General features: G+C 49.8%; 8 protein-coding genes across 8 annotated transcripts; 6 read left to right on the forward strand and 2 right to left on the reverse strand.

Annotated features, from left to right (window-relative positions):
• Positions 1-227: 227 nt before the first annotated feature.
• M436DRAFT_86108 (monoamine oxidase N) lies at positions 228-1,843 on the forward strand (the record flags this gene model as incomplete). Its single annotated transcript, XM_013567501.1, has 4 exons — positions 228-405; positions 456-703; positions 752-1,555; positions 1,607-1,843. 4 exons carry the CDS (start codon positions 228-230, stop codon positions 1,841-1,843), a joined length of 1,467 nt encoding a protein of 488 aa, XP_013422955.1.
• Positions 1,844-1,913: 70 nt separating this feature from the next.
• Positions 1,914-3,408, reverse strand: M436DRAFT_57641 (uncharacterized protein; the record flags this gene model as incomplete). The annotated part of the gene is made up of 3 exons (XM_013567436.1): positions 1,914-2,406; positions 2,456-2,864; positions 2,919-3,408. 3 exons carry the CDS (start codon positions 3,406-3,408, stop codon positions 1,914-1,916), a joined length of 1,392 nt encoding a protein of 463 aa, XP_013422890.1.
• Positions 3,409-3,777: 369 nt separating this feature from the next.
• On the forward strand, positions 3,778-4,644 carry M436DRAFT_86110 (uncharacterized protein; the record flags this gene model as incomplete). Its single annotated transcript, XM_013567502.1, has 2 exons — positions 3,778-3,832; positions 3,947-4,644. The coding sequence occupies 2 exons, from the start codon at positions 3,778-3,780 to the stop codon at positions 4,642-4,644; spliced, it is 753 nt and encodes a 250-aa protein (XP_013422956.1).
• Positions 4,645-6,374: 1,730 nt separating this feature from the next.
• Positions 6,375-7,013, forward strand: M436DRAFT_67863 (uncharacterized protein; the record flags this gene model as incomplete). The annotated part of the gene is made up of 1 exon (XM_013567476.1): positions 6,375-7,013. One exon carries the CDS (start codon positions 6,375-6,377, stop codon positions 7,011-7,013), a length of 639 nt encoding a protein of 212 aa, XP_013422930.1.
• A 198-nt stretch (positions 7,014-7,211) lies between these two features.
• M436DRAFT_67864 (uncharacterized protein) lies at positions 7,212-8,939 on the reverse strand (the record flags this gene model as incomplete). Its single annotated transcript, XM_013567477.1, has 1 exon — positions 7,212-8,939. One exon carries the CDS (start codon positions 8,937-8,939, stop codon positions 7,212-7,214), a length of 1,728 nt encoding a protein of 575 aa, XP_013422931.1.
• Positions 8,940-10,302: 1,363 nt separating this feature from the next.
• On the forward strand, positions 10,303-13,989 carry M436DRAFT_57694 (uncharacterized protein; the record flags this gene model as incomplete). The annotated part of the gene is made up of 4 exons (XM_013567445.1): positions 10,303-11,604; positions 12,028-13,073; positions 13,126-13,477; positions 13,531-13,989. Coding segments are annotated over 4 exons (3,159 nt in total), but the record flags the coding sequence as incomplete, so codon positions are not given.
• Positions 13,990-15,091: 1,102 nt separating this feature from the next.
• M436DRAFT_86112 (uncharacterized protein) lies at positions 15,092-15,565 on the forward strand (the record flags this gene model as incomplete). The annotated part of the gene is made up of 1 exon (XM_013567503.1): positions 15,092-15,565. The coding sequence occupies one exon, from the start codon at positions 15,092-15,094 to the stop codon at positions 15,563-15,565; it is 474 nt and encodes a 157-aa protein (XP_013422957.1).
• A 567-nt stretch (positions 15,566-16,132) lies between these two features.
• Positions 16,133-16,756, forward strand: M436DRAFT_67867 (uncharacterized protein; the record flags this gene model as incomplete). The annotated part of the gene is made up of 1 exon (XM_013567478.1): positions 16,133-16,756. The coding sequence occupies one exon, from the start codon at positions 16,133-16,135 to the stop codon at positions 16,754-16,756; it is 624 nt and encodes a 207-aa protein (XP_013422932.1).
• Between the last annotated feature and the right edge of the window lie 651 nt (positions 16,757-17,407).

The following is a 17,407-nucleotide window of genomic DNA, read 5'->3' on the forward strand; positions in this document are numbered from 1 at the left end:
GCCGAATGGGGCAAGGAAAGTGAGAAAGCTTGCGAACCCGGCGTGTGCTCACGCGGATAGTCATGAAACCAGAAACGATAGGTGGGAATGACCATAACCATTGGTCATGGAATTAGAAATGTGGATGTGTTAGAAGAGACAGGAAATAGCTTGAAACAATAAATACCCAGCGGCTCCCAGTGACGCGCTCCGAATACGAATCGCGAGACACTTTTCACACATCCGCAATGACTTCAAGAGACGGTTACCAGTGGACAGAGTCTTCCGGACTCGTTAAAGGCGTACCTAGCATTGGTGTCATTCAACCACCGACGAACATCAAGGACGAGCAGGCAATCTACGATGTTATTGTTGTCGGTGCCGGTTACTGTGGTCTTACAGCAGCCAGAGATGCTGCATTGTCAGGTACGCCCCACGCATTGTTGGTTCAGATCCCGGCTGATTGAGATGTTTAGGTCTCAAAGTGCTATTACTCGAAGCTCGCGACAGGATTGGTGGGCGTTCGTGGTCATCCAACATCGAGGGATACCCTTTCGAGTTGGGTGGTACCTGGGTCAGTTGGGGCCAACCTCATGTATGGAGAGAAATCTCCAGATATGATATGCGCAATGAGCTGGAGATCTCTCACGACTATAGCAGAGGTGTCAATCACTTTTCACTCAACTCCGCCAGCGGCAGTCGTAACATGAGCCACGAGGACGAGGTAAGTCGCATGGAACTCAGCACTTGAGACAATGCTGAGAATTTGAAGGATAGATTGATGGAATCCGCTTTGAACAAATTTGCCAATGTCGACGGTCAGCACGGAAGGACTGTTATGCCATTCCCGCACAGCGAAAGCTACAGTCCAGAAGCCGCGAAGTACGATAAGATGTCTGTCGCCGACCGCATGGAACAGATCAAGGACGACCTATCACCAGACGAACACACTGTCCTGCTTGGATTTGTGCTGCTATGCAGCTGCAGCACTCCGGAAAAGACCAGCTTCTACGAGTATCTGCACTGGTGGGCCCTGTGCAACTACAGCTATGAGTACTGCATTGAGTATCTCATCAAGTACAAGTTCAAGGGTGGCCAATCGAGCTTCGCCATCAACTTCTTCAAGGAAGCTTGTGCGACAGGAAGATTGTCGTATGCTTTCAACACACCAGTCGCTACAATCAAAGACAATGGAAGTGACGTCCAGGTGACTGCAAGAGATGGGAAAATATACAAGGCTGCCAGACTGATCTCGGCAATCCCCATGAACATCTTGAAGGACGTTGCTTTCAGCCCAGCATTGATTCCAGGGAAATTGGATGCTTCAAATCGCGAGCATGTGAACAAATGTGTCAAAATACATGCCGAGGTTCGCGACCGCGACTTGAGGTCATGGAGTGGTATCACATACCCGAACAATAGCTTGATGTATGCTATTGGTGACGGCACGACCCCTAGTGGCAACACTCATATCGTTGCTTTCGGCGGTTCGCATAACAACATCCAGCCAGAAAAGGACATCAACAAGACCATGCAGGCACTTCAAACGTTGACTCCCATGGATATCGAACGAGTGGTGAGTCTCTACCAGGCTGATGAATGTGACCAAACTGCTGACGAACTTCAGGTATTCCACAACTGGGCAGATGACGAGTTTGCAAAGGGCGCTTGGTTCTTCTCTCCTCCAGGCCTTGTGACTGAGCATCTTGAGGACCTCCGAGCTCCACAAGGCAACATGTACTTTGCCAATTCGGATTGGGCGGTAGGCTGGAGAAGTTTTATTGACGGCGCCATTGAGGAGGGCACTCGAGCGGCTCTGGCAGTCAAGAGAGACATTGACAGAACTCGATTTGCACATCTCTAGACAGATCTGTGATAAAACATATAACCCAATCCGGCCATGTTGTCGAGTGATAAAAGTATGAAGAAACGAGTCATATGATCAAAACCGGGTTCACCAGACTGGGATTTCGTGCCCATTCGCCGTTTGGTTGTAACAGCCAAATTTGTTCCAGTCGCTCCAGGGCCACGATGATATTGTTCATCCGTGTTTTCCCATGAACTTCTCTAAGCCTGTCCGCAAAGAAATGCCTATGACCTTGATCAATGCTGGATGCAGCAGCGATGAAGTAGACCCAAGGTAATGTATGCATGCAAGGGCTGTCAGAGTGGATAGGAGATACCAGGAGCCGTAATTGTTCAATGTCCTCATACAGCTGCCTGGGCTGATAATTGCCCAGAGCCTGTCGCAAGTAGATGTTCCGCGCTCGCCTGATGGATTCCCGAAAGATGGTCGTGCTTCGAGCAATACTCGGGTTGTCTGAATATGTTTGGGAAAATATGAAATCGAAGTAAAAGTTCAGGTCTTTCTCGAATGTTTGGCGGCCTTGAGTAAGGTCAAGTAAAGGTGGCGTGAATAACTGGAACCTATGAAGACAGTCGGCCAAGTGCCACAGATAAAAGTGTATCCACTTACATGCGTGATTGCTGGAGCAAGAATCCTTGTTCAGGCGATGGCTCTGCTCCTGTGAGGTCAGTATGACTTAAGAGATTGGTGAGCATGCGGTATAGGTGAATAAAGTCTTGAGATCCGGTGACGGTCTCTCCCACCAATAACAGAATGATGGTAGCCCAAGTAGACATGCTAAAAACCTCGTTGCTTTCTCCAGCAAAAGCATCCGCACGTAGCCTCTTTATAATCTCAGAACGTCCGGTTTCTGCAAGGGGCAGAAGATCAGGTTTCTTCGCTGACAAGTGGAAGGCAGCCACGACAGACACAGCTCGCTGTACGAGATCGTCTTGATAGGCCAGTGGAAGTAAGAAGTTGCGATAGCCGTTGAAATCATCGTCAAAGACGACCATGATTGATGCAATGCTCGAGGAAACTGTTTGCTGTTAGACACCCAACAAGCAAGCGAGAAGCAATCAGAGTGGCCTACAGTGGTCGAATAGCATCTGAATACCAGGCTTCAGCAGCTCCAAAATCAGATCAGCTCCTGGGTCGAGATGGAACGATGTGGTAGTACAGTCCGATGATGTGCAGGTCAGTGCATAATTCAGTCTCTGGTGAACGACCGTTTCGATTTCTTCTACATCATTTTCGGCATCGAGAACTTCAGAACCCCCAACATTTTCGATTGGCGATCTCACATCGGTGTCTTGGTGAAGTGGTCCTGAAAGTGTCTCTAGTTTCGGTGTGGACACGGTGGCGTCGTGTATGTGCCGGCTCAAATTTGTCGCAATATTTCTGACAGCGGAGATCGGATGCCCTTTGCGCTTTCCCTTCGAGATTGCACCTTCAACAAACCTGATTTGACGACCAACGCCTGTACATTGTATGCCTTTCTTTAGGCATTTCGCACATTCGGGTGCGCCTTTGTCGCATTTGATGCGACGCCGCGAACATTCTTTGCAACCGTCTCTCGGCATTCGCCCGATTTTGAGACCAGCTCGGTATTACATAAGAGCCCTCTACTGACCAAAATGTGTAGTGAGTTGAGCGTGAGACAGAGAAAGCATCCTGCTGCCGAGGGAAGGAAATCAATCTACGGTTGATCCTCGGACCAAAAGCGCGCTGGCCGACGCGTTTGCAGGGTCTCCTGCTGCCTAAGAAGCTGGTACACTATAAATCTGCCTGAGGTTTCCGTCTTCACGTCTGGACTCTTTGTGGTGTTAACCTGCAAGGAATTCAAGACTGTGGTACGACTATGAAGATACGCATAATTCTGATGCCTGGCTTCAACTAATTTGGTCCTTGTACAGACGCTCGTATGACCATTGAGTGTCAATTGAACAAACATGGAGCAGTCACCAGCCAGCTCTTGTGCCAATTGTGCGTCTGCCGCACTGCCTGGTAAATTCTATCAGCGTTGTTCCGGATGCAAATAAGCATCGTACTGTTCTCGAGGCTGTCAAAAGGAACACTGGAGGCAGCACAAACAATCCTGCAAACAGATCCAGCATGCAGCTGTGACCTCTACCCATGCTAGGGTCGCCGGTAATCCTGGTGAAGACAATGAAGAAAATGAAGAGGATGGCTCCGACGACGGGATCGACTATAGCGATGAAGACGACGAAGACGACGAAGACGATGAATATGATGATCCTCGCTCCGTGTTTAAACCGGTTTCTTTTCTTAGAAGCGACCCATTTCCTCATTTGAGACTCTCCATCGACGGCTCGCCAGTCGCTCTAGTTGATACAGGCGATTTCGACGAAGATACAGATCCCAAAGATCTCACCATGACCCATGCCGTCTCCACCATCCTCTGGAACTGGCATCCAAATGCTCTTCGCGCCTTCCTCGACCAACGCAAATACTCAGCATTTGAATTCGCCATTGTTGAGGACCGCATTGGAGACAGGAAGAGAATCACTCATATGATTACCCGCCACGATCGCGCCATTCTCATCGGAGATTACAATAGCGACATGGAGTGGAACGTTCAGATCAGCTGTGGCATTCTTGAAGATGGACATTGGAAGCTACTTTATGGTTCTTTGGGCGATACAGGAATTGGTTCTGCCAAATTGGAAATTGTTGAATCGATAAGTCGAATGTCGGCTAGGGATCAGATGATATGGAAGCGATGGAAGCCCCGAGAGGATCGCAAGATCGAACTGACTGTGGGTGGTGGCATTGTTGATCCTGCTTCGCTGTATTGATGTCCGTCGGGCCAATGTGTAAGGTATTACTTGTAGATAGCTGCTTTTATAAGATCCTTGAATGATGGAATCTTTGTATTTTCGTGAACATCGCATGGAAATCCTACATGACTACTTTTCAGGATGGCATCGTATGATACAAGTGAAGGCACATCTGCAAATTTTCGGAATATCCCACGGGCGCAAAGAAAATCTTCAATCTGCAGTCACTCAATCAGTGCAAGACATACGGCCCCGACAGCCCTCTGGTATCGTCCTTTCTTTGTCCGCTATCAACCAGTAAGAAGAGCGCAATTCTCGGCTTCATTATAGCGAGAATATGCACCAAAATATCCTCACTGCCATTTCCAGCCAAAACTCAAGATATCTCGACAACCGCTCGTCCGATCGCGCTGGAAAGTAGCGCAAAATGACCGCAGAGGGCGACTTGTCATGACTGAAGTTCGCAATCAACACTTTCGCATTATTAACCGTGCCGAAATAGCCATATCAAGCAGATTTGAGGCGCGTCTTTGGACTCGAGATTGCGCGCCCAAGCCTCGACAGATTTTTGATCTGAGGACATATTTGGAACCGCCGCAGCCAGAAGCATGAGGAGCTTTGGCCGAGTGGTTAAGGCGCTAGCTTTAGGAGGCTTCAAGCGCGTTCAAAGTCTATGGCCGAGAATTGCTTGATATATATCTTAAACCGCTAGTTCGAAAGAGCGTGGGTTCGAACCCCACAGGCTTCATCATTTTTGCCCTTTCCACCTACCCTGTGGGTTACAGGGCTATCGGAGTGTAGGGGAGGGAGATATTTTGATTTTCATGGGAGTGAAGCCAATTTTGGTGCAAGTGAGAATTGGCCAACGAGCAGGCACAGCAATTTAACAAGAATCTCGTCGCATAAGAATTCTGCTCTTCTCCACCAACCCTCCAATTTATAGAGCCATCGGACCGAAGGGAAAAGAGCAATCCTAATTTCTGTCAAAGTGAAGCCTATCTCAATTCGAGTGAGTTTAGGTTGGTAAGCAAAAATAGCACCAAAATGCACGTCCCAGTATAAGACGGCGCCATAGCTACACATGTTGTAGTCATTCTAGTCCCTCACTTTATAGAAAATCGTGTTTTAATAAAAGCTCCTTAACGCGAGGTTAGCAGCAAGCCGTGATGGACCCATGCATTAAATAGACACAGAGGATTTGGAAGAAAATTACACCTTGACGTGATTAGGAGTTGATTTAACTTAGAAATGGTGTATATAGGGGCTATAACAGATCGACTAGCTTAATCCACAGTCATTTGTATAGCTATGGTATAGATATAAACAGGATCATGATATAGGCATTCCGCTTTGTTCACGCACCCTTATTCATACAAAGAATTGTCTTTGCCTAGACCTAGCCCCTCTATACCCCGTACCGCACACTCCATACCCCATACTTCATACCGCATACTCTATGGCTCATACACCGAAATGTCTGATCGGAAGACACAGATATACCGCTCTCTTCTGCTTCACATAGCTATTTAGATGCATGCCAGGAAGACGCGTCAGCAGATCACGTGTACATGAACCATTCAAAGGCAATACCCTAGGCTAAAGGCTCAAGGCTGCCGTATTCTTACTCAACACCTTTGATCCGTCCTCAACTAAGTACACAAGTGGCTCTCGGAAACCAAGAGTATACAGTCAAGCCATTCCCTTTTGCTATCCATCCTTCTAAGATCATATCCACAGTCTTGGACAAGATGACATCTAAACCTCAAACCCAGTCCCTGAATTGCTCATTCACGGTGCCCGGCCGGCATCCAACAAACGTACACATCACCATAAAACCCAACACAGACCCCAAAAGATCAGGCAGCGCTCTCCTCTTCCCTTCCCAACCCCTCTCCTCCTTCCTCGACTTCCCCGCCTGCACTGCCACTGTCACTGCACTCTCAAACTACGGCTACGCAGCAACATACGGCTGGATACAATTTGTCCGCGAGGTCCCATTGCATCCCGAAACCACAGACGCGGATTCTGGTGTCTGGGAACACGATCCCATCCCCATAACCGCAGATCTGAACACGCCGTTTATCTATTTCGGCATTGCACCTACGCTTTTTGATGCTCCGTTCCGTATACATAGAACGGATATGGAGTGGACTAGCTGGAGCTTTTTGACGTATATTGAGGATTCCGTCATGACGAAGGAGATTCGTCCGATTTTCGGATTCGAGTGGGGTTTTAGGGTTGAAGATGGCGAGGTCAGCATAAAAGTGTTGCGGATGGTGGATGTGAGTGAGGCTTGGGAGTCACAGCGGGATTTACTGGAGGAAAAATTTCCTGGTTGGAGGTTTGGGACAGTGGATGGGGAGGTGATGGTGAAGGAGGGGGGATAGAGAAGGGATGTCTAGCAATTGATTAATCGAAAAACTCTTGCACGCTTGCGAAAACCCGGCGAATCGCTCTAGCCTTCCTCTCTTATTCCATCGCCTTATCATGCTCTTCTCCCCGCTTGTCATGCTCCTCCGTCCGCTTGTCGTGTTCCTCCATTGCCTCGTAATGCACCTTGATTGCCTTGCTGTCCATGTCTTGCGTCACTCTTCATGCTCATGATGCTCTGATACCACTTCCTCCATCACTCCTCCTCTTCTCTCCCATACCCTAAAAGAGCTCTGTACCCGACGAGTCTTCAGTCTTGGTTCCTTGTTCGCTTTCGCTTTGATCTCCTTCACTGCTTTTCTAGTTCTAGCCATTACTCGCGTGTACTTTCTTTCCGCCCTGCCTCCCCTTCTTTGCTCCATGAGCATAGGTACCAAGCTCCTCATCTCCTTCAATCCCGCTAACAAATCTTTGTCGAAGGTCTCTCGCTGTCCTCGCCAAAACACTTCTATTATGTTGCCTATCCATGAGGTGCGTACCATTATCATTGTTTGTGCTGTAGTGGCTGCAGAGTAAGCTTTGGCGTTTGAGGCCTGGATGGCCTGCAGTAGAGGATGCATGGCCAGCGTATGGTCGTGGATAATTTTCTTTCTTTGATCTGGAGTGGGCGAGGGATCGGCAGTGTTGGAAAGGGGCGTGGGGAAAGGTAGTGACCATAGTATCAAGCGCTTCAGAATAGACGGACGGTCGGTCGGTGTCGAAGTATCGTGAACATCTGCGTTTCCAGAGGCCTCTACACACTGTGCCAAAAGAGGCATGTCGTCAAGCAACAATCCCAAAGTTCTGTTCAAAACAGCTGAATTTGATGACTGCATGTGCTCGAGCGATGTTGCAATCTCCTCGAGGTTGCGAGCAACAGCCATATTAAACCGTTCCTTCGCCATGTCTTGGTGTTCGAGGTTGAGTGATGTAAGTTGAGCTTGCATGGTGTCTAGCAATTCATCTTTGTCGTTGTCCCAATCCACCAGGGCTCCTTCGAGAATTGAAGTAAGGTTGAGCAGATGATCGGTGCAAAGCAGTTTTGCTCGCACGTCACTCTCAATGTGTATAGATTCAGCAGGTCCGATTGATCGTGTCGTCTCCGTATCCAGCTTTTGCAGTGCGATCAACTCTTTTTTGATGTCCTCGGTCATGTCCAGGATTGCGTCCGCGGCATCTGGGTTTTCGGACAGCGCAGACACGACGCCGCGGAGATAGTGATGGATGGATCCATCACTCGTTACTTCTGATCCCGAGGGCTGACTACAACTCAGCCCTCTCGAAACCACAGGTATCTTGCAAATTTGATGTCCGACTCTTTCAACCACAGATTCATCGTGCGACGTCCACACCTCTTCTGTACTTGATCTCCTAATCGTTCTAGCATCAGGAAAACCCGAAAACCCGACCAAAATATTGTTTAGCAGAGCCAACAGTGAGATGAGCAATGCCGGTTTCCAAAATGTGCTCAGGGAGCCATGACTCTGTGGTGACTCGCTGCGGCGTCCAGGTGCGAACTCCTCGGTGATTGTCGTCCGTATTCTACTGAGTCGCGATTGTGAGTGTGAGCGAGAAGCGCCTAGTGATGCAACATTGCTATCGCGGGCACGTGGACGTCTGCTCCAGAATGCATCGTCGCCGTCTCGGGCATTGCGGTCTCGACGTTCCATCTGCTCAAAGTCCTGGGTCGTTGCAGGAGCTGTCGCAGTCGAAAGGGAATGAGATGAGGAAGAGTACTCTTGCGCAATCTCGGCGGGTTGCTGCCATCGTGGTTTTGCATTCCTTAGGTCATATGGGCTTGACTCGGACGCATGATGGTTATATTCTGTACTAGACCGGTATGCCATATTCCTGTGATTAGCCACAGGTAAAGGTGTCAGGATGATCTTCAGGCAGAGGCACATCAAGACGGCTGTTGACAGTACATTCGAAAATTTGTCAATCACTTCCAGAGTTCCGAATGCGGAAAAGCTGTGTGATAGGTGCAGAAGCCAGCTTCCCTCTCAGCATTCTACATGATGCCCAACGCGGAGTCTTCTCCAAATTCTGGCCTTGATTGTTACCAATATGATAGGCGATGGTAGAACAGAAAGAAATATGATGGATGCAAGGGTGTCATATCCGGCACAGTCCTTTGACTTGATGCAGCCTTTACAGAAGGGGAGCCGTGGGCGGTACACAGGTCGGTCGGAGCCAGAGAAACCTACTGAAGATCATAAAGAAGAGGCGATGGAAAAGTGACACGTCTAATTCGATCTAAACTCGAGTAGCAAGACAGAAGAGGTGACAGAGATGTTAAGTTTGGAAGGTTCAAGGGATCCATCCAAATCGATCCTGCCAAGAAATGAACAAAACGTCACGCATCATCACTGTCGTATGGTAACCGTCGTGTTCGCGCAAACAGGCAGCCCGAGCTCGTATAGTTGACCTTGAACGGATGTTGGACCGCCGGGAGGTGATGATCTGAAATACAGTCTGACTATTGGACCAAAAAGGAGAGGGTGGATGTTGCCATGTCGATATGCAATCGAGATTGGATGGGTCTAGACCGGTGCCGTGCGTTTTCGCAGTTGAAAGGCTAAAGCAGCATTGGATTGTCGGCGCAGGTCAGATGGATGCGGCGACACTCTTTACGCAGAAGGTGTCGATGGTGGGAAAGAGAGTACAATGACGGACATGGCGGAAGACAGGAGTTCGAAAAAGAGGGCGCGGCCTGAAATGACTCCAAATGGCAGCGACGAGCAGACGCTGACGACGGCCAACATGCCCATCCGGAGCGCAAAAGACCACCACCAAGCCGTCGACCTGTCCACCTTGACCCTCGCCGACTTTCTGCAATACGACACCCGCCCGACGTGCATCCTCGATACCACCACTGGCTGCATCGTCTACTGTAATCCCGCTCTCGAACGACTGCTCGCAGCCACCTCCTGGGATGCTCGAGACTTCCGTCTGTGGGCCACGACCGCCCTAAACTCGCACAACCAGACCCAAACCTATCGAGGAAGAGCATGGAACTGCATCTTGCAACAAGACCGATGGCTAGTCGCCAGCGCCCACCAAGATGAGCCCGCGCCTCCACCAGCTCCAGATGCTGTCGCGCCTCGGCGCACACCAGCACCACCTCGCACCACATCGCAGAACAGCATACACAATGGCACCTCAGCCACCTCGGGCACCTCGGGCACTTCGTCTTCTGACTCACGCCGTCAGTCGGTCGCCTCGTCGTCATGGCGAACTGTATCCGACGAAGGCGGCCAGCGCTACCTCGACTGGACCCGCATGCCGTCTCCCGCAATGTCGGCCCACATGCACCTGGTCCGCAACTTTCCCTGGCAAGACACAGCCATCGGCAGCATCCAGTCCTGGCCCGATGCCCTTCGATCCGCCGTCCTTTCCGCCATGGCCAACCCGGACCCGCGCCTGCTGCTTTGGGGAGACGACCACATCATGATCTACAACGAGGCCTGCATAACCATGTTCGCTGAACGCCATCCTCGTGCCCTGGGTTCAAGAGCTGATGATACATGGGCCGACATTTGGGCTGAAATGGCCCCACTGATCAAGTACGTCCACACCGAAGGAAGAGGCACCCGTCTGAACAAACTCCCTCTCGTCATGCACCGCAATGGTTACCCCGAGGACACATACTGGTCTTTCAATTTAATCCCAGTCGTCGGTAACCAAGGCTCCACCATCGGCATCATCGATGAGTTCTCCGAAGTCACCGAGCACGTCGTCGCAGATCGTCGCCGAGATGCCATTGTCAAGATCAACAGGGCCATTGCCAATGTCAATAGCGTCAAGGAGCTGTGGTTTGAATTCCTCGAGGGGCTTGAACCTTGCAAAGACGATATCCCCTACGCCCTCCTTCACACCAGCCACGCTGCCGCCGATCCTTCCGTACCCGACACCGACTCCTCCTCTCCCGGTCCCGAATCTCAGCGCTATGCTCTCGAGGGCTCTATCGGTCTCGCTGCTGGTCATCCTGCTGTGCCCCTGACCTTTGATCTAGCCGACTGCGCCAACGACCAGAGTCCTCTCGCTCGTGCCTACCACAAAGCTTGGGAGACCGAAGATGTCGTCATCTTGCAAGTCAGAGACGGCACTCTGCCACCGCTTCTCAATCAAGGCGTCCCTGGCCGAGCTTCGGGAGCCAAGGTACAGACCGTTTGTATAATTCCTCTGCCCGACATGTCTGCCCACCGAACAATGGCTTTCTTGACTTTGGCAATGACTCCCCGTCGACCATACGATTCAGATGCCGCCATGTTTGCTTACTATCTGCGCGACATTCTGGTCAAATCCGCCTCGGCTATTTGCCTTCCCGAAGAGCAACGACGATCACGTCAAAAGTTCGAGCAAGTCGAAGCCTCTTTGGCCCAGCAACTTCGTGCCACAGCCCTCGAAACCGAACGGCTGGAAAGTCGTTATGCGAATATGGCTCAGCTTGCTCCCGTAGCCATGTACGCCATCACTCCAGATGCTCGCACTACTTTCCACAACAAAGCTTATTTGGAAATCACCGGCATCACCGAAGAGGGCATCGAGTCGCAGACTGATCCTTTGGTCTATATACACCCTGACGATTGTGAGAGGGTTTCCAGTGCTTGGATTCAATGTCTCGAAGAAAAACAGCCCTTCACTATTGAGTATCGTGTCATGCGTCCATGGTCAGTTACCGACCCCATCTCGGGAGAAACCCTGCACGGCGATACCTGGGTCCTGGCTACTGCAGCACCAGAACTTGATGAAGATGGTAACATCATCCACATACAGGGTTGGCTGCTTGACGTGAGTGACCGCAAGTATCACGAAAAGTCTCGCATTCGACAGATAGAAGTCGAGCAGTCAGAGGAAAGATTTGCTCGTCTCGCTGCAGATGCTCCTTTGGGTATGTATCTGTTGAAACCCAATGGCGAGCCGTTGTATCTCAACGAAGCATACTTCCGCATACTCGGCTTTACCAGAGAAGAGTTCGACGAATGCCAGCGATCAGGCTTGGGATGGGCTGACAGAATACACGACGATGATCAAGCAAGGGTTGGCGAGGCATGGCTAGCGTTGGCCCAGTATGGCACACCTCTGAATCTGGAGTACCGCATAAAGAAACCCTGGAAATACATCGACGATGCGAGTGGCCTTGACATGACTGGTGAAACTTGGCTGCAAGGCACAGCAATAGCTGAGATTGGTATCGACGGCTCAGTGGTAGCCGTTCAAGGCTTCGTCACCGAGATCTCTTTGAAGAAAGCTTCAGAACGCTTGCTCAGCGAGCGACTGGAAGACGCACTCGAACACAAGCGTCAAGCTGATCGCTTCATTGACATGACTTCTCACGAGATGCGCAATCCATTGAGCGCAATCCTTCAATCCGCTGACGGTATCTTGACGATTCTCGAGAACAACAATCGCTTGGGTGTTTCATCTGAGGCAATGTCAATGAGCAGTCACGTCCTTGAGACTGTAATCGATTCAGCTCAGACAATCATTCTTTGTGCACAGCATCAAGGTCGTATCGTTGATGATATCCTGACCCTGAGCAAGCTAGATTCGAATCTGCTTGTTGTATCGCCTGATACTGTCGACATGCCAGGTTTAATGGAGAAGTGCTTCAAGATGCACGAAGCAGAGCTCGTCAGAGCCGGCATAACCATTAGTCTGCGCGTCCACGAGGGCTGGCGAAACCTGGCTGTTGGTAAAGTCATGCTTGACTCTAGTCGCTTATTGCAGGTCATCATCAATCTTCTCACCAACGCTATCAAGTTTACGCAATTTGCTAGTCACAAGGAAATTATTGTCCATCTGGACGCCACTTTGACCCGGCCGAAGGAAGGCATGCACAAATGCCCCTATGTGCCATTCCGCGCCAACAGACCCGAACATCACTTTACTGCAGAATGGGGAACTGGTGATGAGATTTTCCTATCATTGTCTGTGCAAGACAGTGGAAAGGGCATGAGCGATGAAGAGCTCAAACTGCTCTTCAACCGCTTCTCGCAGGCCAGCCCCAAGACTTATAAGCAATATGGAGGTTCGTACAACAATCACTATCAGTATGAAGCATCAAACTAATAGTATTACAGGAAGCGGGCTCGGTCTATTCATCTCGAGAGAGCTCACAGATCTCCAAGACGGCCAAATTGGCGTGCATAGTGAGCCTGAGAAGGGCAGCACTTTCAGCTTCTATATCAAGGCCAGACGGGCAGTCGAAGATGACGAAGATCTTGGAGAAGGGACATTGACGACTCCGACGCTCAATACGCCCGTCACCTATACTCGCGACCCTGCTTCCAATTCCCTTGAGGTAAGACTGGATGGTTCTTCACACGAAACGACTCACACCGCTATTCGCAAGTTGTCCGCTGTGTCCACCGACTACACCGAAGAGAAGCCGCACCTACATGTCCTGGTAGTGGAGGATAATGTAATCAATCAACGAGTAAGTCCTCTATGATGCAGGAAGCTTTTTTCGCGCTAATCAGTCTTGCACAGGTCATGTCCCAACAGCTCCGCCGTTTGGGCTGTACAGTCCACCTCGCAAACCACGGTCTCGAAGCTCTAGAGTTTCTTCGCAAAACCTCATTCTGGGCTGATCGACCCCCGCCAACACGCGACCACGAAGAAGCACCCAGTCCAAAGACACGACCGCATTCAGATGTCATTCCTTTATCTGTCGTCCTCATGGACTTGGAAATGCCTGTCCTAGGTGGTCTGGAGACAGTAAAGAGAATTAGAAGTCTACAGAGCGAAGGTGCCATCTTTGGTCATGTCCCTGTTATTGCCGTTACGGCGAATGCAAGGGGTGAACAAATTGCTGTAGCTATCGATCACGGTATGGATAGTGTGATTACGAAACCATTCAGAATTCCTGAATTGGTGCCGCAGATGGAGGGTTTGGTGAACAGAGTACGGCAAGCCAATTTTGGCAGGAAGTCTATAGCGAGGGTTTGACGGCCTTTTGGTGCGATCTTTGGTACAACTGGATGGGTTTTGATTTGCTCCTGGTGCAGCAGGGATGGGCGTTTGGTTTGGTCTGCATTTGGCAAAGGGGGTGCGGAGATACCACTAGAGGGACTTTAGATTGAGCATTTGAAGTTTTGAGATGTTGTTTTGCGATACATGACTTCTAACATATTTGTGTGTATGCCATAAATTTGAGCCTTTCTAATTCTGCGTCCTCTGACAACTAAGCCGTCATAGTGCTGCGGATAAAATGGTATATAGCCTGTTAAGTCGGTGAAGAGATGATGAGATTGGAGGTCAGGTGGTAGCGAGGATCATGTAGGACTTGCATTTAGGAAGGTGGTTGCACAAAGGGAAGCGAGTATGCAAGATAATGCATGAGCCGCCTTTGCTTGGCGCCGTTCATGCAGTACAACTGCTTGCTAGCTTTCGATTTGTTCTCCCCTTCTCTCTCTCTTTCACTAATCATTTTCGCGACAAGAAGTGCGGTGTTCTGTTCCTTCCAGACTACGATGGTCCGGTCAGCGATATGCGTGCTACACTCGTCACTGAGCTATTCGATCATGCTTCGATTGCTGCTACGTCCACTTGGTAGCTGACCCTCAGGACGATATCCGAAAGTCGTCACTCAGGTTGAGAAGAGAGACGGATGGTTGCTGCATTGCCTGACGAACTCGATACTGGCTCGAACGTGGACAGTTGCTCTCGTGCCCGGGAACAATCAAGTCCTTCTCGCACCTTGACAAATTTTGGTCGCTACTAACTTAGTTTCGATTTTTTCCATCTGGAAAGTTAAGTGGCTTTGACAGCGTCGTCCTTGAGGAATATCGAGATAAAATGCGAGTTCTCTGCGGCTTGAACATCTTGCACGAAGTCGAATTCTCCTGGTATCGGTGTTGCTCACAACCAAAATGCACGTGCCCTCGGGTAGCCACGACCACTCGAAGTGACTCGAATACTCGCGAAAGAGAAGAGACTATCGCATCAGCCGAAGCTGACGCGTCTTTTCATTCCATCGTTATTCTATAAACTCTCTGGAAAATCGTCGAAAGTCATCTTTGATGCACCCTTGGATCTATCTCTTCTCAGCATGGCCGGAATATTCTATTCGTACCTCACACGCCTGAGTGACGAAGAGTTCAAGACTTTACTCAAGCTCTTCACTCAAGCATGGAACGAGATCCTGCTATCTGAAACGGCCGAAGTCCTGTCACAATACTTCACGGAAAAACCTCCTGCCCCTCGACTCCATCCTCTCCACAACCAGGACCCGGATTTGATTATTCTCGAGGCCAACCAGAGCTTCCTCAGATCGCTAAGGAGTCTACGAGATACAAATCAAAGCTACTTAAACATCTTACAACAAGGCTCTGCAAAGTCTTCCGCCCTGATTCCTTACCGTGACATGATTGCGCGACTACCTCCCACACCCAGGATACCACAACTTGCTCCAAGGCATTTCCATCACACTCGATATGGAGAAGGCAATTCTGATCCAAGCCAAAGCCCTGATGTGGCGGGATGTGCAGTTGAGCTCAGCTCGATGGGCTTGACCGGCAGCTAGAATGAGCAACATTGATCTTGGAACCAGAAGACGGCGAAGAACGGAAGAAACAAAGAGGCCCAAATCGAATTGCTCATCTGTGCGCGTATCATCACGTAGATAGTTGACCCCCGCCTTCTCTCACAAGACGATTGTATTGATGGTACAGACTATGGGTCGACATCAATACAAGAAAACCTAGTGATCGAACAGACACTACTCATCGCAACAGCCGTCATGAAGATTCATCGGCTAAAATCTAGGGCAAACCCCTGACCCGGTGCTCCAGGCAGCTGCCCACGTGGCAAAGTATGCATTGCTCACAACCAACGAAGCCCAGAATTCGAGTGATGAAAACTCTTGATATCGCGCGTACCAACTCATCAGATGAGCAAGTATCTTTTTTGCCCATAGAAAGCCCAGAATACAAAAAGACGATTCTCCTTCCCAACCCTTTTCAACCCCTCTGTCTTCGTCCTCGTCTGCTTGTTACTACCACTTCACCAGAAAACCCCAATTTCACCAGAACCAAGATACAAATCCACTCAAGCATCAAGCTTCTACCACAAAACACATCAACTCATCGTCATGGCTTCTTCATCATCACACATTTTCCCCAACGACACCAGCGCAAGCGATTTCCGCCGTGCTGTCAGACGTCAAGCCGCAAGTCGCCACGATTACGCAGTCTCAGGAGCAGGACCCAGCGCTCAAGAAGTACAACAAGCATACCTCGGATACGTCCGAGCACAAAACAGAGGGATTCGAGGCAGAAGCACACGACAAGCTCCTCCTCCACCATACACCGCTGCTACCATCGAGTCAGCAGAGAGAGACGAGCAAGCCCCTCCACCATATACAGCCACCATCACTTCTGCAACACCAACTGCTCAGCTGGATAGACTGCTCTACAACAATGCCACCACACCACCATCACCACCAGAATACTCAGAAGTCGCTGCTGCTGCTGCATCACCACCAGACTACGACGACATTATTGCTCTTCGCAATACAGTCACAACCAGCAGAACTCAGCTCTCAAGCCACAACATCAACAACTTGTTTGCTGGCTGCACGACCAGAACACCTAGAAAGCACCTTGGCAACACTGCCGTTCAAACGTTGAACTTGGTGGTTGGGAGTGATGGACCTGAACTACCTCCTCGTCCTAAAAAGATGGGTGTTTGGTCAAGAGTGAAGGGAAAAATGTGATCTGATCCAACTGCTCTTTTCCCTTTTTCGATGAACATTTTCAGTCTCGAGAGGGTTTTTAGTGAGAGTTGGATGGATGAGAGGGAGGATTAGGATAGGGAATGGAAGACTTGGAGAATTGGAGTTGGCCCGACTTCTGTTCTTTGAGACTTTTGAATATGATTTTGATCGTGATGGATATGTGCCTTGATGATATGTGACTGTTGTGGGGAATGTAAGGTGTGTAGAAAGTAAGAGTTGCGTTCATGTGAGTTCCTACCATGAGTCTCTCACCGTCACGGTACTCATACATCATAGTATCGTGATAACCACAGTCGCAGTGTTCATAAAGGTACTTGGCATCTGTCCTGCGAGGTGGAATTTTCGGGAGGCTCTCATACAAGCCACAAACCTTCCTGAGACAAATTTCCATGAAGCCATATCAAATGATGTTGTGACTATGGTGTATCTTGACAATATTGTGCGGACCGAGAGTGTCATGACCCTGCCAACAGTGCTCCGCCATTGACTTCGATGAGTGAGCCTGTAGCGAAGGAACATCTCATCGAGTAGATGTAAGCCGCAGACATATCCATACACGTTGTGGGCAAGATTGGGTATAGAGGCCGTCAGCCGAGTGAGAGCGTCGTCCAGTTTGGATTGGCGTGAAGA

This window comes from Aureobasidium namibiae (assembly GCF_000721765.1).
Source record: "Aureobasidium namibiae CBS 147.97 unplaced genomic scaffold scaffold_25, whole genome shotgun sequence".
In the NCBI taxonomy this organism is placed as follows: Eukaryota; Fungi; Ascomycota; class Dothideomycetes; order Dothideales; family Saccotheciaceae; genus Aureobasidium; species Aureobasidium namibiae.